Below are 22,822 nucleotides of genomic sequence, written 5' to 3'. Positions count from 1 at the left end.
TGGAAACATTCTTCTCTGAAGAAAGGCTGGAAGAGCTGAGGTTCTTTAGCTTGGGGAGCTGAGGTTCTTTAGCCTGGGGAGGGAAATGTTCCAGGGTTATTGCTGCCTTTCAGTATATAAAGGGGGCCTATAAAAAAGGTGGAGAGGCACTTGTTGCCAGTGACTGTATAGACAAGACAAGGGGCAGTGGTTTTAAATGAAAGAGAGAAGGTTTAGGTTAGCTATTAGAAAGTAATTGTTTGTGATGAGGGCAGTGAGGCGCTGGATCACGTTTCCCAGAGAAGCTGTGGGTCTCCCATCACTGGCAGTATTCAGGGTGAGGTTGCAAAGGGCACGGAGCAATGTGGCTGGGAGATTGGACTAAATGATCTTTGAAGGTCCCTTCCAATCCAAACTATTTTGTGATTGTCTATTACTGTAGTGATTGACAAATTTTGAGGATGCTAATGACACCTTAAATAGATTTTCCTTACAAGGAAATAATATCCCATAATATTTTTTTAAGTAAAAGTAACTAGGCAATTAAACCTTAGCTATCTGAAGAAATTGAACCTCACACGAAGAGTACTTATGACTTGTTGAAGCATTTGCAATATGCTGCAACACAACTCTCTGGTACAACATGTAGCCTGTACTGAAATGCAGCAAGGCAGAAAGCATACTTTCTTCACTGAGGAAGGGCAGCTGGGGTACAATCTAGTAGGACTATCTGAAAGTCAGACCAATTTTTAACTGCTTTTATTTTGGTTTTTAATTTTTTTTTTTATTCCACTGTTATCATTATTAAGATATTTCTATAAATACATATCTTCACAAAGCATTTTCAAAGAGGAAGAGAAGGGCAGAAGCTCCACCAAGCCAACTCCAGACTTTTGAGAAAAACATCTAATTTATTTATTCCCTAATGAGATTTCCCAGTGTTGTAAAAGAGATTGTATCAGAAATATGTGCAAGATTAAGCTGCAGCTCCTGATCTCTATACCACCCAATTGTGAGATGATGAAAACTAAATCCTTACATACCTTTTATCTGATTAATTTGTGCATGTTAGTTAATATGCTAAGTATATGAACTTGATCACATTCTCTACTTTTAATCTTTATTCTGTTTTAGAATGATGTAAATTAAAGGTCTAAGTGAAAACCATTACAATTTAGTAGAAACTATTTTTAATCACCCCTGTGGCATCTTTCTCTCTTTTTAGTAATAGATGTAACACCACTTCATTAGTAAATTAAAATAATGCTTTCAGAAACAAAACAAAAGTTACTTTGGAAAATGTGATATATTTATGAGACAGAAAACTGAACTATGCCCAAAAGACTCATAGGAATTCTTGCTCTGATGAAAGTAACATAGTCTAATGCATTCACAAAGCAAAGAGAAAAAAGAGTAATTTTTTTTTCATTTTTTTAAAGTCATTGTTTTAAACTTGCAATCCTTTAAGCTCTTAAAGTTGACTTATTATTTTTAATTACAAAGTAATTAAAATTTAATTTTAATATTTTTTTCAAGCTATTCTGGCCTGAACTTACATTCCTAGAGGTTGGGTGTTTGGGATTTTGTAGGCTTTTTTAATGTTCTTTCCAATACTGAACAGTAACTATCTTCCTTTTGGTAAACAGCATAGTATTATTAAATTCCATCAAGAAATGAAAATTTCTTTTTTTACATAAAATTGTTAGTGGTTGTTATTTTGAATTCTCATCTTTGTATCACTTTGTAGTGTTTGTACACTTTGAACCTTTGTTTAGAAACCTATTCTATAAGGGACAACCTAAAAATGTACCACAAATCTTCTGAAAATTCTGAATTGTACTAAAACTAAAACTAAACATTATTAATAATATAAGAAAAAAAAAGGGATAAATTCCTATGTTTTGAGAAAAAAAAAAGAATGAGCTATCCTTATTTTTTTTCCCAAGAAAAAATCCTGCGCACCAAGATAAACCTAATTTATCATGGCTTTTCACCTCATGTAGTCATTTGTAACAGTGCAACAACGATTAAAAAGATAAGAAAAGCAGAATGATGCCACATGATCAGAAGCAGCAGATAAGTCCTGATCTTATCCAGCTTCTGTGAATGTGACATAATGTTGTCTGAGCCTCAAAACTGAAAAATAGAATTTAAACTCTGGAGATGGATGCCTAATGCTAATAGTGCATTCCTTGACCTTGCTTTTCTGAATGTATACTGGTGTACGGCTCAAATCTATAAGGTTTAACATTAGGCTGGTTTTCTTATCATAAAAGATGTTTAGCCAGCACCTCTGAGGGAGAAGGTATTTAACCAATACAGGTACTCTGTGACAAGGATAGAATTTTTCCACCCTGTCTTGCCATTCTGCTCTTATCCAAGCATTGAGAGACTTTCTTCAGCTAAGACAGTAGTTAAGCTCCTGAACCACATTCACTCTTTGGGTCACATCTGGGAAAATTGTCAGTGTGGGTACAGATTAAAAATATTTGTGGTTCTGCCTTTTACGATATGGATGCGTTCCAGTTACAATCTGCTCTAAAACCCAAACCCATTTCATATGTCACTAAGAAGCAATGACTTTCAGTAACTACTGAATGGGACCAAATTTAAGAGGTGACTAGGTGATGAAGGACTCCTGTTTCCACTATGATAAGCCTCCTGATCTACCTAATCCTCCTTAAGTATAGTTTGTTTTTATATTTCACATCTTTGTGTACAGCAAAGCTCATTCTCAGAACATTATTTTCAAGAATACAAGGCACATCTTAAGTCACCATTTCTGTAGCACTTTTTAATCAGTCATGTTCAAATAATGTCTTAGTACTCCATGATGGAAAAATTCATTGTAATGTAGTTTGTGGTAATAGTGCTGTGTGGTTCAAAATTTGCTGCCAGCTGCTTAAGAGGTTTCATTTGCATCTGATGTTGCAGAAGCTAAATTATCAGCACAATGTATGATAGGGCACTGTGCATTTTTCTTTATAAAAATATAATCATGTAATGTTCAAAAATGTAAAGGTTTTCTGTTAATTATGAAGCTCTTAACAGTTGGTCTATTACAAAAACAGTGACATGATATTGTGTTAGATCAAAATGCTGTAATCGGTGAAAGAAATTAGCATTACTCTTAGACAAGCTAATTTCCATTAGTAAGAGAAAGATCAAAACCTGTTTTAGATAAACTAGAAATAGAGAATCCTGATGACTCCAAGCAATGAGGATAAATCCAGGCAGGGAGGGTAGGAAATTCTCTAATGAAATGTGCAACCAACCTTTTGTTTCACCTTTGCCTCTGAAGTTTAATTTTACATATAAATGGTATGGTTGGATTTTGCTCCTTGCTTAAGGTGGGTAGGGAAAACCATTATCAGTGAGATTAAGAACACAGCGAGATTGAGAACAATTAAGAACACAGCGAGATTAAGAACAATTAAGAACAATTAAGAACACAGTTTTAGGCCAAAATTGACCTGCAGGAATTCAAGTCAATATGGACAAAGGTCTGAATATGAAGATTCAGATAAAGGTTACAATAAGGAAACAAAATCGAGCTACCTGTGTTCAAATTGTAGATAATCTCCAAAATACAGACTGGAAAAACAGTTTTAAGGAAGCTGCTAAAGGTTCTGCTCATCAAGGGCCTTTGCACAGGAACCTTTTTAGCACAGATAATGTGAAGCTTTTAAAAAAAAAATACATTTGCACTGTGCTAGAAAAGCTCCACAGGAATTTAGTAAATCAGTCATCCAGAGCAAGGGATCAGGATGACAGACTTCACTCGCTTTGGTGGAAGTGTTACTGTTGTCAGCCTTAACCTTCAGCCCTGAATTAGGAAGATGACTTTTGCCATCTTTTTTCTTCAGTAGTTGGACACTGAAAGCATATCTGTGTAGGTATTTATGGAGCTTGTAAGTATGGTTTTATAAAGAATGTCACTGTGCTGGAGGAGAAGGATGTTTCTGGTAGTAGTTCCAAGTCTATGAAAGAAGTCTAAACATGAAACTAAGGAACAAAGAAACTGAAAAGTCAAGGATTTTTAATCTGTGTGTTTAAACTTTCTCATCCATACCTCTTCCTTGTACATTCAGATAGCTTTTAAGTGGATTACCCAGTACCTTACCATAGCTGATACAGCCTGTAAATGCATACAAACATGCAGAAGGCACAAGTGAACATTGTAAGACTATGAAGACAAGTACTTAAAGATAGAAAAAAATCATTCTTCCTATGCTTGTGTCTCGTGGTACAGTTTTCTAACATATGTTTACATGCCATTTCTTTTCCCATTGGAATCCTATCTCCTTATCAGAGTGCCTTCTTAATGAGCAGCTTCTCAACAGTAGGTATATTCCTCATTGTTAAATACGAGTTCTCATGTTTTATTTAACACATGCTATTGAAGTTCTGTTTTGAAGACAGATACTTTGACACATCTCATCTCTTCTGTGTCAGTACTTTGCTACAGTGCATAACAGATTTGCAAATAAGCATTTTCACAAAGCCTTTGTAAGATAAGGGAATCTCATTAATCTGTTTCCCAGAAGAAAAACTGAGACACAGAGATGATGTTCAGTTTTAACTCCTGAGATATAACTTTGTTGCTAGTCACCCACTAATCCAGATCTGGATCTATAGTAAAGCATTAGGACTTTAATTCAGCTGGCATGGGATTTGGGAAGGGGGAAAGATAAGTAACTTTTTCACGGTCTTGATCCATGTTGGAGGCTGGAAATGGTTAGTATGTGCACCTGGGCTCAGGAACTCAGGTTTTTTTCTGGTCCTGGTGACTAAGTGGTACGTTTTAAGGATAATTAAATATCTTTTCCAATATATGAACTATAATAATATGAACAGTTTCTGTGATGATTCAGGGAATGTCTTCCAGCCTTTTACCATTTTTTCATAGCTGACTGCATATCAATTCACTGTAGAAAAAAACCTAAAATTGATCATGTGCAGTTCAGTTTCAGTGATGATACTGAGAATACTATTCTTTAAAATTCTTTTAAAATAATCCACAGTGTGGTTTTGTTTTGTTTTTTTTTGAGAGAGACATTTTTTCAATGAAAATTTTTCATGCTTCTTTTGAAATGTTGATTGTTTTGAGACTGTGCTGCTTAAAAAAAGGTAATCTAATTCTGAGTGAAAGCAGTAATCATACAATAAAGCTTATGACAGTATTGATTCTGTATTGTTCATCAACAGACTGGTTCCAATTAGTGAATTTCCATGCAGAATTTCATACTGCTGAATCACAAGACTCAAATTCCAGGTGGTAATAAGCTCTTATTGATGAGGTTTATAGAACTTGCTTTTTATTGATTCTGGCTGGTAATCTTTCAATGGTACCTTTGACTTAGTGCTAAAACAACCACACTATATAATCAGCTGGGGGTAATACTGCTAAAGATCATTATTTTTATAAAATAAAATTTAATATTATGTACTTATTTTAATAATATAATAATGCAATATAATTTTTATAATATTTTTATAAAATAATATTTTTATAAAAACATTTCTGTTGCATTAAAGGAAGCTTTTTATTGCTTTCTTTACAATAACAAAATATAGTAATGAGATTAATTAAATTTTTGGGGTTAGGAGGAGCAGTAGAGTAATGATGTCGTGATTAGTGAAAGGCAGACTGGTAAAGTAATTTTGCTCTGGAGCTTTTCCCCTCATCTCTTGATTGTAGAAGAAGGCATTTCTATTTCAATTTAGGATGCTGTTTAAGGAAAAATGAAACTGAATCTTTATTTTTCTTTTCTATCATTCTTTTTTAATACTGATTATGTGGAAAGGGTTGTATGTTTCACAGTGTACTCAGGTTATTTTTTACTAGTTTGAATGCTTTCTTTTTGTTTTTGCTTTCTTTTGACTTTGTATACACACTTCTATTTTTAAATCTTTCTCTCTCCCTACCCATGAAACTTTCTTTATAACATTTCCTTATAAAGAGCACATTTCAGTAACCCTGAGAACACTGAATTGATTTTGTATTACAGTAGTAAGCTCAATATCCAAAGGAACACCTGACCCCTAAGGGCTGAATTGCTTTCTTGGGATGAGCAAAAAAAGACTACATGATAATCAAATTCTTGCCTTAGACCATCATGAAGTTATATTCTACAGCTTTAGTGGATCTTGCAGCCTTATGATTCCACAAGAGGGGAGGCAGAGCATCCTTCTCTCCCTTACCTCCTTTTTTTCTAACCAGCTTCCAGAGAAAATAGAAAGAACGAGAAAGAGGAGAAGAAGAGAAGAATCTTCATTTTTCAGCAAGTGCCCTTTTAGCAAACAACTGCATGGACTCATCTATAACATCACACTTACATTGCCTACAATTAAGCATGACTAACTTAGGTCCTTCAGCTTACATGGTTTTATAGTACTGTTGCCATTTCACTGTTGTGAGGGTAAAGGATTTTGGCTCTTTAGGCTCTTGTATATCAGTGGTTGAGATAGCTGTGGGTTAGAAATCAAGCTTACTTTCATTTCTTAATAAGACTTGCATCGAAAAACAAAGCAGAAAACAAGAAATAATACAAATGTAACTGCATTTTAATCCTAAAGAAAAGAATGGCCTAGCCCAAAAAAGCAGTATAAACTTTGCCTTCCCTTGAATCCAAAGATAATTTAATGCCAGATGTTTGAAAGAAATTGATAGTTCAGGATGCCTCATTATTTCTAGTAAAGTCAAGGAAGATACCAGTTGTGTTAATGTGAAAAGTACAGCCAATATAGAGTATTCCAGCACTTTGCTACCTTTTACACAGCTTCTAAACCAGAGTTCATTTTGACATCACAAAATCACAGAGCATACATTAAGCAAGCAATAAATTAATACTTTTTTATTTGTTTATAATTTAAACACATATAATTTGTCCTTTCTATTTGGCAGATTAAAAATTGGACATGAACCAACAGTGTGAATTTGCAGCCCAGAAAGGCAACCATGTCCTGGGCTGGATCTAAAGCAGTATGGCTAGCAGGATGAGGGTGGTGAATCTGCCCCACTACTCTGCACTTGCTAGATCCCACCTGGAGTACTGCATCCAGCTCTGGGATCCTCAGCACAGGAGAGATGTGTGCCTCTCAGGACTGGCCTAGAGGAGGTTGGTGAAGATAAGCAGAGGGCTGGAGCATCTCTCCTGTGAAGACAGACTGAGAGGGCTGGGCTGACAGAGTGGCTGGAGAAGAGAAAGCTCTAGAGAGACTATATAAAGGAAAATAAATTATAAGAAAGACTGGAGAAAGACTTGATACCAGTACTTGTAGTGATAGGACAAGGGATAAAAGTTTTAAACAGCAAAATGGTAGATTTAGATTGAACATTGGGAAGAAATATTGGTCAAGGAGGGTAATAAGATACTGGAACAGGTTGCCCAGAAAAGTTGTGAATGTTGCATCACTGGAAGTGATGATGAGACATTTAATTACTTCCCTGGTTATATATTAACTTTAGGTATTCATGGTAAAATAGTAGAAAATAATTGTTTTAAATAGGAGGAACTGGTATATTAAATATATTATCAGGAAATGAGTGCAAATGCTCTGTCTTACTGTTACCATATTCACTTATTGAATCTTGATAATAGAGTCGGTTCCTGTGTATAGCCAGCCTTACTTTTCCAGTGCCTTCTAGAGCAGAAATCTGTTTGCTGGATTGTACTTACTTCTCTCTGCATGTGATACTGAAACACCAGTGTGTTACAGAGCTATTCTTGTGAAATGTGAAGATTCCAAACCTTTCCTGTTCAAAGACATCTGTTTATATACAAATTCTTAAATGTGATTTTATATGTTCAGAAATTGTTAGTTCATAAAAAATACATTGATAATGAGGAACTAACCCTCTACCTGCCTGTCTATCCATAGGAATGGTGCTATTCCCATAAGTAATAAATGTGCTGCTTGGGGCCTTCAAGTGGTTATTTGCCATCTGTTCTTTGGAAAGTTTACCTTGGCAATAACTTCTCTCTTCCCCAAATAGTGTCTAATTACAGTTAGACTAATTTGTTCCATGTATCTATGTAAATATTTCAGCTGATCTGTGGTGTTTTTGTCAATGATCCTTCCTCATCTCACATTTAGCCTTCAGATTTATCCTAAAATACACATCTCACTGTGAGAGATCCTTATATGCAAGGCAGAGCCCTTTCCGAATTCTGCCTTGCCATCACACAGGAAAAATATGTTGGTCCATTTTTGTAACTTGTCATTACAAACAAAATGACACATAGCATTCATGGTGTTAAACCTTTGAAAACTCATATTAATTATTAATTTCACATGTAACATATTCTTTTTTTTTCTTTTATTATTATATGAGTGAAAATTAGAGAAAAGGCAAAGAAATTAGCCTAATGGTTACAGGGCCCTCTCTGATCTCATGACTCCACCATGTCTTAGGGGCATCAAACACATCTTGGTCTAGGCAGAGTCCTCAAGTATTTCCAAACCAATTTAAAACAAGAATGGCATATTTTTCTTTCCAGGCATCAGACCAGAAAAAAGCAGATTTTCTTTTTCTTCCTCATAGGCATCTGCTGTGCTACTGAATACTACTCTGAAACTTCAACAAAAACTCTTTTTGAACAGGTTGTAAACATTTTTTCAAGAGCACTTAGATGAATTAAGGAATCAAACTGCCATTTCATGAGATAGTGAGTAATCTTTTTGAGCTAGGAATCAATCAGTGAGGATGACCTGAAAAATTATTTATCTTCCCTTCAGACAGGATCCTCTGGAATTGAAGTCAGCATATATTTGTCACGTTTAACACACATATACCAGGGGGAAAAGGTGCCAAATTATAATTTGTGGCTCTCAGTGTATTTGTTTGTAATTTTTTTCCTAAATTCTGAAAGTTGTCTAGAGAAGACAGAGTAGAGTCTACAACAGAGTAGAGTCTACAACATTAGTGGAAAAGTCCCTTGAGACAATTTTCATAGTCAGGTTTGCTTTCTTATTGTTAGTAACAGTGTCTATACAGAAATTAATTATCAAGTAACATGTTTTGGAGATGGTGATTTCACAGTAGCCTTTGAGTGTCTAGTAGCATTTAGGCACAAAAGTTAGAGAAGTCAGTAAATTTAGCAAGTGTGCATGGTGATCCTTGTGTCAAGGAGAAAAAAAAAAGGGAGTGAGTTAACACACACCTACTTTCATGTTAGATTAGATTTGCACAATTAAAATCAGAAAACCAGAAATTAAATTTATTGAGATTTCATGATGATAGAACCCAATCATGATGTATGGCATGTAATTTATAGCAAGTGTTTAAAACCTGCTTCCAAATTCAGCAAAGATTAAAAAATTTGGCTGATGAAAGATGATAAATGTTTATGCTCTGATGTCAGCCATTTTTTTACAATTTGAATTTTTCTTAATAAAAATAAAGTAAACAACTAGAAAATACTTTGATTTTTTTAGAAAAATGCAGAGGATTTAAATGGGGGGTTAATTTTTTTTCCCTGCTTTACAATCTTCATAATGCTTCATACATTAATCTCGCAAAATGTTGTCATTATGCATTTGGTTCTAGGACCATATACATATTCAGTTTAAAACTTAGTCTGATATTAATAAATGTTTAAACCTTTGAAGACATAAAGAGTTTCTTTTATCACTCCCCATTTAAGCAATCAATCACAATCAGCATATATTGGAATGGTCAAATACCTGAAGCCTTAAATTCACCTGACAGTCTAATTCAAAATTGAATAGTAGCCCTCAGCTGTCACTACAGTTTGCCAAGGTCACACCTAAATAAATCCCTTTCATAATTTGGAAGAAAACATGGGAGACCTGAAAGTGGGAAATGAGACAATGTCTTTTTCATTATTCATCTTAGTTGTATGTGTGAAATGGCATCTTAGATATGTGCAGAATGAAGATGCAAATTTACCCAAAAAGTTATCACAACTGTCATGCAAAATGCAAATGCAGTGGACCCTCCTAAAATTGCATGACCATTTCTCATATTTTAGCATTTCAAGTAGGCTAAAAATCAAGATTTACTTTAGAAATACATTGACTTATGTTCAACAGATGTAAGGTCTAAAAGTGAATTTCAAGCAATACATTTATTAGCTAATTTAAATACTAATAAGGAAATAGCTACTGATTAGTTATACTTTTTGACCTGTAATAATCCATAATTAGTGCTGCAGTACAGGAAGCTTTTCCATCCTGCATTGTCCCTATTGCTGCTATACTTACAGGTCTTCAGACACTTAACTCTGTGCTTCATTATGCACATGTATTTATACATATCTATAATATCCTTCCAACTTTCATATTTAAAAAATAATTAAAACCTATATGCATACGAAAAATAAGAGATGTGGTACTCATCTCTAGGAAAAACCTTATGCATAAGTCAAAATTTGGTTAATTTATTCAAAGCTGCTAAGCAGTGTGTGTACCTAATCTGCTCTGCACTGTGGTGAAAATTCATCCTGAGGGTCTGAAAGACATATTATACTTACAATAATGTATAAATGGTCACAAGTGATTTGCAAGTTTACAGCTACATGGCAATCTGAATCCAAACAAAAAGCAAGTTGACACTGATAGCTTAGCTGACCACACCAAAGTTGCCTTGTTTTCTGATTAAAAGACTGCCCTTTTCTGGGTGCTTCTGCTTACTTATTTGTCCCAGTCTGAGTCCAGAGGAATCTAACAGAGAACTGTTGTTCTACAGACCATCTGGACCTAAGAACTTCTTATCTGATTTCTAGTGGTAGGCAGTTACATCTGGGCAATTGCATTACCTTATTTGATTTAGAAAAGAATTCAGAACTTTTGGGGCCAAATTCATAGGATAGGTGAGCTGCATATGAAAATCCATACTTTGTGCTTTGTGTACGCTGTATGTAAATCCCACTCTCAATGTATCTACAGGATACACGGCTGGAGCTGGATTGTGCCTGCTCTAGACTTCCACTGGAGGATTCATCAATCCTACCATGTATAAAATTAACAGTGGCAGGTCTGAACTGTCCTCTGAGCTGAAAAAAGACTGTCAGCACACCAGAAGAGATTAGAAACCCACTTCAGATCAGCTCTACTGTGGTCCCTGACTGAATGCCCATTAGTAGTGTGAGCGCCTTAGTTGCATTCCCAGGATTTGTCCTTGAAATTAGATTTTGAAAGAAATCCAGGTCACAAAATCCAAGAGGGCCTTGCTATGGAAACATAAATATGTTAACTGTCCATGATTAGATTTACTGTAAATATGCATTCCTGTTACAAATTAAAACACTAATATAGATGTGTTTTTTCAGAACCAGATGCTACTTTTTGGCAGAATCTCCTGTTGACATTGAAGATCCCACTAACCTATCATAGCAGGAGCTTAGCACATTTGAGACTCCAGCTATGTACTTTTGGAGAAGATTTTATTGTATGGATTGTTTCCATTGTGTAACTTTAGAAACAGTAGCGCAGTACTACTGATTCAAGGCTTTGTACTGAATGTACACTCTACTTTCTTTCTGCAGGAAGAACCTTATACCTTTTGTAATTAGTTATGCATCTATTTTCTGTTCTAGTCAGAGTCATACTACCTAGTATTCACTCTCACCTTTGAGGTTCATATGCTAATGTCCTCATTATGAAAATCATTTGTCTTCGAAGGTGGATGTGTTCTGTTACCTGGCTAGATAGTGTGCTATAGTGCATTCTAAAGCTTTGTCCCAGAATTTGCACTCTGCAGTGGTTGTGTTGTAGCTCTGACTGTTAAACAAGTTGCATGCAGAGTTTATATACTGTTCATCATATGTGCAGCCACTTCTTGTGTTGCTGTCAATGGTTTTATTATTTTCCATCTTTACCTCAAGTGTTGTACTCAATGACTAGGTCTGAAAGTGATAATTACTTCCCCACTGCAGAGACAAGCTGATTTACATGTTTATCAAAGGAAACTGGATGGCTCTGAGCATACTATGGGAACATTTGCATATTTATAACCTGAAATGTACAAAAGCTAAAATTAAAATAAGGTGTCTTGATCTTAGTTATAAGTTTGTTTTAATACAAAGATTTTAGTCAGTGGATTTTGTAATCAGATCAGTGCATTAAAGTGAAGTAACTTTTCTTCATCACAGAAAATCAACATAGAGATTAAAATGATTGTTAGCTTGTGAATGATGGTATGCAGAAGCTGCAACATTAAGTTTTCATAAGGTTTTCAAATCTTAGCCTTTGAGCCCTGGAGAGATGATTAACTGTGGCAAAACCTTAAACTGCTGTAGCAGAAAGGGGCTCCCAAGAGGTTTACTGTGTAGTAAACCTATGGGTATATAGTTGAAAGGCATCAATATATTTTCTGGGAGAAATGTGTGTTTCCAAATACTTATGCATGTAGTATTAATTTTTAGGATTTTATGCATTTATTCAAAGGCTTGCCACTCACAGAGGTGAATGCCTGGAGCTGACTACAAGTTGTGATTCTGGCTAATGGTGGTATTCAAAACCAAACATGAGCAGCAGTAGCAAATTCTAAACAGCAAATAAAAACAATAAAACCCAAACACAATCAAACTGCCTCTTCTAGACAGTGATGTGATGGCTTATTTTCCCAGGCTGATCTCTTGGAATCTTTGTTCAATAACTGTTTCAATCTTGCTGTAAGTTTCTGGATACAAGAGAGGCATGTGAAAGTTTACTGGAGTTGGAAAATAGTGTTACATGAATAGGAATTTACTGTCAACTGTCTTTTCCTGAGACATATCCTTAACCCTCCTTCTGAAACATGTTTTTTTCTTTGAATCTGGCAGACTGCTTTAATACTTTCATCACAAGTAGAGGCTATTTTTTTCTAATGCCTAGATTACTCAGAGGTATTCTATTTCCTTGCTTCTTATTCACAATTTCAGCAATATTCTAAATTATTTTGAATTAACACAAATAATATTTCTTTCCCATTGACTTGAAATTTCAGTAAACTAATTTTTGAATGAAATGCATTTGTTCATATGCTTGCTTGAGTAAACACTTTTCCAAATCACTAATGTGTTTGTAAACACATTATCGTTTTTCAGTGTTTGTACCTTGTTTACAAATGAATAGTCATTTTTTATAAACCCTATCTCTTCTTGTAGATGCATACAGTAGTAGCTTTACATGAGTCAAAACTCAGTAATTATCATCATCATTAGCAAGGCTGGTTCAGCTACCATTCAGGCTGTGCTGGAGAAGTTGAAAAGCGGCATGGCGCTGTGTTTCCTTCCAAAGAACAGACTCAATTGCTCTTCTCATTTTCACATGGCTATCACTCCACTGAAATTGGCATTTTCACATTCAGAGTGAAACAATTCTTTATAATTTTACACAGCTTGAAGCAAGAATGGAGAGCAGAATACAGAGAGCACTCCTCAGTATATTTCACAAAAAGCTTCATTTAAATTTTGGAGCACTAATATACTAATTAAAACAAGTAACATCTTAACACAGTCCTCAATATGTTTTGTATCTTAAAAATATATAAGTGGAAGAAGAATGTCCAATGATCTAACACATTTGTCTGCTACAATCTTAGTCATCTACATTGCAGAATACATTCCTGTAATGACAGTGGTAGTAGCTTGATCTGAAATTCTAGTTGCTAAATAGCTGCAGAAATTATGGAGCTCCATCAGTGGATTGATTTGGTTATTCAGAAATGTTGTCTTTCCAAATATGTTCTGTTCAAATCAGAAAAAAAAATAACTGGTACCATCAATATAGATCAGTACAGCAGTTAATTTTTTCAGAATGTGGCTTTCAAGCAAGGTATTTTAATTTAAACTCTTTCTTGTGTTAACGGGAGTCACATCATTCAAACACGCTTAAATGTGTCTTATCTCCTGGTAGCACACACTTTGCTGTTTATTTACAGTTTTCATTCTAGTAGGTGCCAGTGTTCAAGATCAAAATAGAAATGGAAGGTTTGCTTGTGAGTGCATTGTGACTGCCATACTCTGACAATACTGTGTTTTGAATTACCACTATTAGTCCATCTGTACTGAAAATGTTGCTGCTAAGATAAATTCTCATTTTAGCATTCATTAGTTAAACCTAATGTAGGCAATCCTCTGTGTTTCAAAATCCTTTTAAAGGAAATGGAAGTTTTACCATTGAGTTTAACAATGGATGAGAATTTCTATACATTTTATATGACTGGGATTTTTATAAAATGGGACATGTTTGAGTGTCAGAATTTAATATTTTCTTCAGAGCAAGCTGAGTTACTCAACCTCATTAAAAAAAATCATTATAATGTCTTACATTTAATTTTAATATTAATTTTTAATTTTAAGTTTAATTATCTGTGATAGTGAGACAATTTTCATTGCTTCTCATATGTTCCCAAATTAGTTGGTAAATCAAAGTGGTCATTATTGAATGATTGCCAATGCCTTTGATCACCAGAGATCATTTAATGTTATATACTGAGTGCCATTCTCATTTTATTTTCATTTTGGTTTATATACAAGATTAATTTGGAAATTCAATTTCATCATGAACATGATGTATGTGTAAAAAATATTGTTGTGTATTACTGCACATATATTTCTTTGCACAGTACTATTTATTGTCATTGTATCATAAAACCATAGCTTGATGTAGATTGGAAGGGAACTCTGAAGGTCATGTGGCTGAATACCTACCTATAATTTACTAATTTATCTTTGTACTCTATGTTTTTTATTATCGTTGACACATTTCCAAGAGATATTGTAATCACTTAGCACGTACATTCTCCAAACAGTTTCAGAAGCCAATGGGAAATTGCCTCGTTCTTTTCTGGCACTAAGTCCATCCACCTCATGCAGCAAGCGCATGGCTTGTCAGATGGATCTGCATGATTTTCCCTCAACCCACAAGCTTTAAAATGTCAGCCTTTGTAACAGATTTTCTCAGCTCTGTTGGGAAATTTCAACTCCCACGAGGCTTCAAAATTTACATAAACAAATTCTCCTACTCTTACATTTCTTTTTTGCTCCTACTTTACAAACAAGACCAACAGGTATCTACTTAAATTTAGCAGCTGATGGTCCTTTATTCTTGACCCAATCATTTGAAAAATTAAGACAGTCAACCATTTTAAAAATACAGCTTTAAAATTATATAGCATTAAGAGGCAACTGGAAATAGTAGCAATAAAGTAAGGTAATTACTTCTTATCCAGAAAAAGAGCATAGCAACAGAAACAGTGATCTGAAAACCATTTAGAAGGCTCTGTATTTCAAAGTTCTTATCTCATCCTCTTTGACACAATAATTGGGCATCAGATGATAAATTAATTCTTAGTGGTCAGGTTAGCAAATCAAAATTAACATTCAAATTGGACCATTCTTGGATGCATAAGTAAAAGAATAAAGATAAAATGGTTGTGAAGACAGAATTATCTTTATTATGTTCTGAGATCCCTAAAGGATAAGTTCATTGTCAGGCTGATGTGAAGAATTATATTCTTAAGCTTTGGTCGTTTTCCAGGACCAATAATTTTAGATTCCTAATCAGTATAAAATTCACTGGAGCAAGTTCCAAAGAGAAGCTTCACTCTCATTTATACAGAAACACACTTTAAAGAATTCAGTCTAAATAGGTTTCAGTGTAATTTCTATAACTGCAAGGCCCTCCACAGAGCCAAAGTAGAGTGAGGAGCACTTTGTAAAAATGAAACATGAGCCCATGGTGCCTAAGAGGTGCAAGACATATCCCTGTGGATACTTCTTTTAAATATGTGCACTTGGGTATGTTTATTACCTTGCACATTTTGAGTTTAGTTGAGTTCCATATGATGAGATATTAAGGGCTAATTATTAGATTTGATAATGAAACCATGCATATTTTAAAGGTGCTACATGCATTCTCTTACTTTTTTTTTTTGTCTTACTCTAATACTCGCACTGAGATTTTTGCCATGCTGCCTCCTATGTTGCTAAGCAGCAAGGCTTTACCCCTGAGCTGTGAGATCTACTCTGCATGCTGAGACTCTTTCCTCAGTGTAACTAAATGTCCTCAGTGACTTGAATCTTCTGGCTAAGGGATTTCCTTGATTGAGAGCAACTCTTTCCAAAAGTCACTTGCTCTCTGTGGATTAGCCCTTTTCTCTGATGTTCACAATTCCTCTCATGCTGTACTCCAAGAAACCCTGCAGCAGCTGTGTCATGGTCCCGATTGCTACGATCCCTCTGTGGTTGTGCCCTACTGTGTGCTGTATGTGCCAATTGCTGAGTATAAGACAGTTTATGTGAAAAGAGGTCTCAAAAAGGCATAAGGACACAAATATTTATATGTGCTAAGGCTAATGAAAAAGTAATTTAAAGTCCCCAGCATCCAGAGAAGGCCAACAAGGCTGGTGAAGGGCTTGGAACACAAGCCCTGTCAAGAACAGTTGAGGGAGCTGGGGTTGTTTAGCCTGGAAAACAGGAGACACAGGGGTGACTCATGACTCTCTGCAACTCCCTGAAAGGTGATTGTAGTCAGGTGGGGGTTGGTCTCTTTTTCCAGGCAACAGCTGACAAAACAAGAGGACACAGTCTTAAACTGCACCAGGGCAAGTTTAGGTTAGACACCAGAAAATATTTTTTCACTGAAAGAGGTATTGAGCACGGGAATTGTCTGGCCAGGGAGATGGTGAAGTCACCATCCTTGGACGTGTTTAAAAAACAGACTGGACATGGTACTCAGTGCCATGGTTTAGTTGATGAGGAAGTGTTAGGTTGGTCATAGGTTGGACTTGATGATTTCAAAGGTCTTTTCCAGCCTACTAGTTCGCCTAGTTCGTTCTGTGATTCTTAAAGCTGTCCTTTGTTTCTTTTTTTTTTTTTTTTTACCTAGGGCAAGTTCTGGATGTGCTGGAGAAGTATAATCTGAGTGACAAAACTCTTGTATACTTTACATCTGACCAAGGGGCTCATGTTGAAGAAATCTCCAGTGCTGGAGAAGTCCATGGAGGATATAATGGCATATATAAAGGTGAATATTCTTTGATTGTTCTTGAAAAATGCAAGAAAAAACATCTCCTTGTGTTTGCACCAAAATGATATGTTCTATGTGGCCAAAGTCAAATCTTTGATCTATTAAAAATAAAATAAGAATGTTTTTATTCTTTTTAATGAAATTCAATGAGTCTTCTTGTTTCTTTATGAGAGACTAATTTCTTTTCATTCTTTCACTAGGTAGAGGCTGTGTAATTTGTTTTCCACTCCTATTTCAGGGGTCAAGATCAAAGAAATCCAGCAATCTTGGATTGAGTAGTTGAGCCTGGAAGGCATCTCCCAAGTTCTGCAGTCCCAGCCCCTGCAGAGCAGGGTTAGCTATTGCACATTGTTCAGGATTGTATCCAGTCAAGTTATGAAAATCTCCAGTGATGGAAACTTCTTAGCCTCTTTGGGCAATTTTCTCTAGTGTTTGATCACACTCACCATTAAAAAACCCCAACTTTTCCTTATGTTAAAATGGAGTTTTCTGTGGTTTAGTTTGAGCCCATTGCCTCTTGTCCTGTCAGTGGCCCCCCACTGAAAAGAGTCTAGCTCTGTCCTCTTTACTCAGATAAATCCATGCAATCCCTACTGATGGATAAGATCCTGGTAAGTGTTTCTTCTCCAGGATGAGCATCTCTCTTGGCCTCTCCTCATATGTTGAATTCTCTAGTTGCTTAATCATCCATCACCTTTGTTTGAACTCCTTCCAGCATGCCCATGTACCTTGTACTGGGGAGCTCTGCACCTGGACCCAGTGCTTCAGGCACATCTCACCAGTGCTGAGCAGAGGGCAGGACTGGCCAGAAGTGTTCTTCCTAATGCAGTGCAGAGTGATGTTGTCCTTCGTTGCCAGAAGGGCACATTGCTGTCTCGTGTTCAGCTGGTTGCTCATTAGAAACCTCCAGTCCCTCTCTGCAGAGCTGCTTTCCAGCCAGTTACTCTCCAGCCTTTGCTTTGCTAGAGGTTGCTGCTGTGAAGATTCAGGACTTGATATTTCCTTTGCTGAACTTAATAGGGTCCCTTTTGGCCCATTTCTCCAAGCCTATCAAAGTCCCTTTGAAAGGGAACACAATTTTCCACTCTTGCCAGATTTATATCAGCTGCCAAACTTCAAAAAGGAAAAAATTCAGGCATATAGAGTAAGCAATAACCATACAGAGGTTTTCAAGCAAAAGGACCCCACAGTTTTTAATCGGTAGGTATCTGTTTCAGAAATGACCCTTACATTTTAAGAGAGCTTCAAAGAAAATGCTACACAAGAAAAACAAGGAATGCCAAAGTGATGTGGTCTGTCTATCATATGGGTCCCCTTGGGCTAACACCAGAGTGAAATGTATCTTGAACGTTAGCACATAGGCCTTGCATAGTGATTTAAGTAATTAAGGAACCATATGGTTACATATCTGTAGCCGTAGGCACAGCCTGAGGTGTTTTAGAAGCTCTAAAAAATATTTGCCTTCTAGAGTGCCAGACATAAGGTACAGGATAAATTATAAGGAAGGAAAAAAATACACTTGGGAATATGTCTTCTTGAAGAACTTTGATTAAATGGAGTCTTTCTCTCAAGCCTTGCAAAATTTTGTATTCATACTTACAGTGCAGAGAAAAACTTGAAATAGATCTTACCTGGATTAAGAAAAAAGTCTGTTTCATAGGTTTAGTTGCATATTAATGGGGCTTCTTTTTTAAAAAAAGGAAAAATTGTGTAGTTTGCAGTTAACACCTCTGCTGTGCTGACAAGTGGGTTAGAAAATAATCACAATATAAGAAACAAAATTATTATTTAATGAGAAATATTCTTAATAAAATAAAAAGAAAATAAAAGTCCTATTCAATCAGTTTTAACATTTTAAAATACAATTAATTCTGCTTTACATTACACTTCCTCCATCTCAAAATAAGTCCTTAATTTAACAGGTATATTATGCATCATTTTGAAAAGGACTGAGGTAAAAATTATCAATTAATTGCATAACTAGCAATTTTCATATGGAGGAATTTATTCATATTAAAACTCATATGTAATGAAAAGCATCTGTACATCTCTGTCAGAGATAATGAGCAACAGACCTATGAAGCCCCAAGACTAGCAATGTGCCTAAAAAAGCAGAAGGACAATCTTTATGCTGCTTGCCCTTATGTGTCCACACACCAGGAATTTGCTTCCTTTGGTGTGTAGTTTAAAAACCTGTGAGACACACACATCCTTTCTCCCTCCCTGTCTCAGCTCGTCAATCTCCACTACTTATCTTTTTGTCTCTGAGTGCTGTATGAATGCAAATATGAATCAAGGCACTTAACCCTCTTGTCAGAGCTGGAGCAGTATGCTCAGCAATAATTGCTTCTGCCCTAAAATCAAAAGCTCTTAACCAATCTCCACAATTCTAGCTCACTAATTTCTCTTGATACCTAGCCAAATAAGCACCAATAATAAAATTTAAGAGGGGTTTGGAGAGTTAAGCTAGTGCTGCAAAACAATGCAAAAAGGGGAAATTGCTGTTTGAAGGTTTTATTACTCTGGATCCTAACTACAAACAGTCCACCATAAATTTGGATAGTTAGAAACCAGAGCTAACCAGTTGCTGTCATGCACAGTCTGGTTTATTTCTGCAGTATTCCTTTTCAAAAGACATTATATAGTAATACTGAAATGATGGATCAAAATCTCTTTCTACTGGCCTTTTTCTTTTTTTTTTTTAAATCTACTACAAATTTGTGAGACCAAAACAAGAAATTAATAACTAATTTTTTTAATGTATTACTGTAAAAGAAGTTTATGTACTGCAATGATAAGTTAGTTCAGCAGGGTTTTTTGAAGCTATTAGTAAATCTTTTCCTTCCTGTAAGCCACAGGGAAATCAAGCTGACCATTACTTTGACCCCAGGAATCGTGCTGTGGCAAATCTAGTGATATTTGTTGGAGTTTAGTTTTGACTTGAAAGAAAACAGTAGTTGACTTTTTTTTCAAACATACTGTATTTTTAAAAAGTCTCTGAAGTGATCCATATTTTTAAATAATCCACCTATCTTGTAACTTTGGAAATAAAAATTATCCTCAGAGATCATGTTGTTTGATTGGAGGAAATGTTAGATGAAAAACATCAAAATAAGCATGTCTATTTCATTCAGCTGTACAAGAATAGCTCAGATTAACATAAAGAAAATTAACAAAAACAGTACATGAAACAAGTTAAAAATCAGTAAGAGTAAGCTTGTCATTGAAAATAAATTTTCGTTCGACATTTTATAAAGTAAGCAACAGTAACCAGTCTTGATTGTTGATATTTGTGGCATTAAGTCAGGTATAGATGGGTAGAATAATTAATGTTGTGTATATCTATCATTCAAGAGAATAAATTTGAAGCTTTGTTTTTAAAGCTTTGTTTTTAAAAGAAAGAAAGTGTAGTATGGTTATAATCCAGGTGATTTAAGAAAGTTGTTTCAAATAGTTTTCATAATTCTTCATTCATATTGTTAATAGAGATTTACTGCAGAGTTCCCCTTTATATATTATCCTTTGTAAAAGCTGTATTGCCAGAGTTAGGTAATAGCAGTCAATTTAAACCAGAGGGGGGGAAAAATATATTCTTTTAGCTAAGATTTGAAATGAGGTTAAAATGGAAATTTGACATCATGTTGTGGATGACCGCAGAGAGTTATGTCTGTATTATGCCTGCTCCTGCAGATTTTTCAGGAAAGGTGAATGTAGGCTATTGTTCAATATAACACTGAAAGGCACAACTACTCAGAAAGCGTAGATGGCTAAGCAGGAACATACAGCCTCATGTGTTTTGTGCTGTTTTAAAAACATTTTTAAAAGACTTTAAGAGGAAAAAAAAAAAAAAAGGTAGTTTGCTCTAGATTTTGCAAGGCATACAGGCTAGTTGGTTTCAGTCTTTTCTCTGTTTCAATGTTGTCAAGTCTGAGAAAAACACAAAACTAATGAGCCATGTCCTTAAATATCAAGAGATTTTGTTTCAAAATAATATTTTCTGGATTATTTAAAATTTTTTTTTAGCCATTTATATGTTTCCTACATATTTCAAGTATCAGTAGTAAAACCTTGATTTTTTTTAAGGGAAAAAGAATGAAGATATCTTAAAGTTTAACAGCTAGAGTTTTAAAGATGATAAATGTCCAGGGATTTGTAATCTTGTAATGGCATTAAGCACCTGCAGTCACTAAGTACATTTCTAACAAAAATGAACACCATGTAAGCAGAGATAATAGAAGACAGTCTTCTACAATGACCTGTAATTCCTGTCCTGATTCCCTGCTATTCCCAGTCTCCAGAGACATAAAAAAAATTATGCTCCAATTAGCCTTTTGAAAGGAAAACAGCAGTCACTTCTTCATAGACATAAGTAAGGAGAAAGCCCTACTGTGGAATCCATTTTGCTTTTACTGCCTTACAGCAGGGCATCAGAGTTTGTGTAGTGTTCCTTTGTACTTGGGTAATGTGCAATTTTTCTGTCCTTTTCTGCTGATTCAAGAAAATTGTACTGTGAACCTAAGAGCTGTGAAAGTGACCCAATATCTAGGTTTTAAGAATTGCAACATGTGTGAGAATCAGATTTACCACTTTGAAATTTCTCTGTCTTCAGATTATACAGTAGTTAACAGTATAACAAGACTTTATATAAACATCCATCTCTTACTTGGTTCAGACAGGCATACAGAAATAAAAGAAACATCATACCTAAAGCGACCTAAGGTATAGATCCACCCATAGTGTTGTCCGTCTGTTTGTCCCCTTCAGCCATAAAGCTGCTGTCATGCATACACAGAATTAGGATCTAGCTTATGAACTAAATCACCTGTGTATCTGTTAACTAAAATTATGTTCATTTGAGGATATCTGTAATTTTATGGCCTTATGCTTGTATTTTTATTTGGGTTATCCAGTTCCCACTCAGTGGGACTGGATAAACAAGTAGGGTTTTCTGTGCACCATAGCTCAGTCAGGTTATTAATCTTTCCTACACTGTAACACCTAATTCCCACTGAACTTTAAAAAACTTAATGGCTGTTGTACAGGGGTAGAGTCATCTTTTCTACAGAAGATGGACACAGCCTATTAACATCTACACTGATTTCACCCAACAACTTTAACAACGGATCAACATTCTTTTGGGTGAGCACTTTCTGCTGATGACAAGTGTTCTGCATCTCACCAAATAGCATTTGATGAACTTAAATCTGCATTTTCTTTAGAGCTGTGTTTTGAAAATAATATTTTACTCAAATGTAAATGAAAATACGACATACATCTCATTCTTGAGTAGGTAGCCACACACTTCATCATGAGAATGGAATTACATTTAACTCAGCAATGACAGTAAACTTTTAAGTGTTCTAGAAGACAGACAATCCAGTAGAGATCTGATCTTGACACCATTTTGAAAAAAACCTTAAGCAAATATTGTTGCCCGACATAAGGCTGAATAATAAAAAGTCTGACTTTTCTGATGTCAGACTAGATGTGTCCCTGACTATTATGAGTTCTGATAAAGCCCATGAAAAAAATAAGCAAAAATTGGACAAAACAAAGAATCATGAGCTAATGGTCCTCCAGTTACAAGAAAAGAAAAACGTAAATTTGTACAAAAAAGAGTTGTCTGTCTTGCAGTTACTACTTACCTTTACAAACAGTGAAAATCCTGTAGAAAACCAGGTCAATTCTGAACCCCCTTTGCTGAAATGGAAAAGATCATCAAGAAGTCAGTAAAATAGACAGCATGTATAACAAGGTCTGGGGTCAATACCAAAGGTATTGACATCTATGAGGGATTTTGGGTGTTTAAGATGCTGAGGAAACAGTACTTTAGAAATAATATATTGTAATAATATTTTTC

At 35.3% G+C, this 22,822-nt stretch overlaps 1 protein-coding gene across 3 annotated transcripts in view; it reads left to right on the top strand.

Annotated features, from left to right (window-relative positions):
• The window catches only part of STS (steroid sulfatase), a 105,709-nt gene that overhangs the window by 49,983 nt on the left and 32,904 nt on the right, over window positions 1-22,822 (top strand). For all 3 annotated transcript variants that reach the window (XM_039714446.1, XM_039714447.1, XM_039714448.1), the window contains one exon: window positions 16,822-16,959. In XM_039714446.1, coding sequence (XP_039570380.1) covers window positions 16,822-16,959 — 138 coding nt within the window. The remainder of the gene's footprint in view (window positions 1-16,821; window positions 16,960-22,822) is intronic.

The sequence above is a fragment of the Passer montanus genome, unplaced genomic scaffold (assembly GCF_014805655.1).
Source record: "Passer montanus isolate IOZ18808 unplaced genomic scaffold, ASM1480565v1 scaffold3, whole genome shotgun sequence".
Taxonomy (NCBI): domain Eukaryota; kingdom Metazoa; phylum Chordata; class Aves; order Passeriformes; family Passeridae; genus Passer; species Passer montanus.
This window is presented reverse-complemented; position numbering and strand designations above follow the sequence as displayed.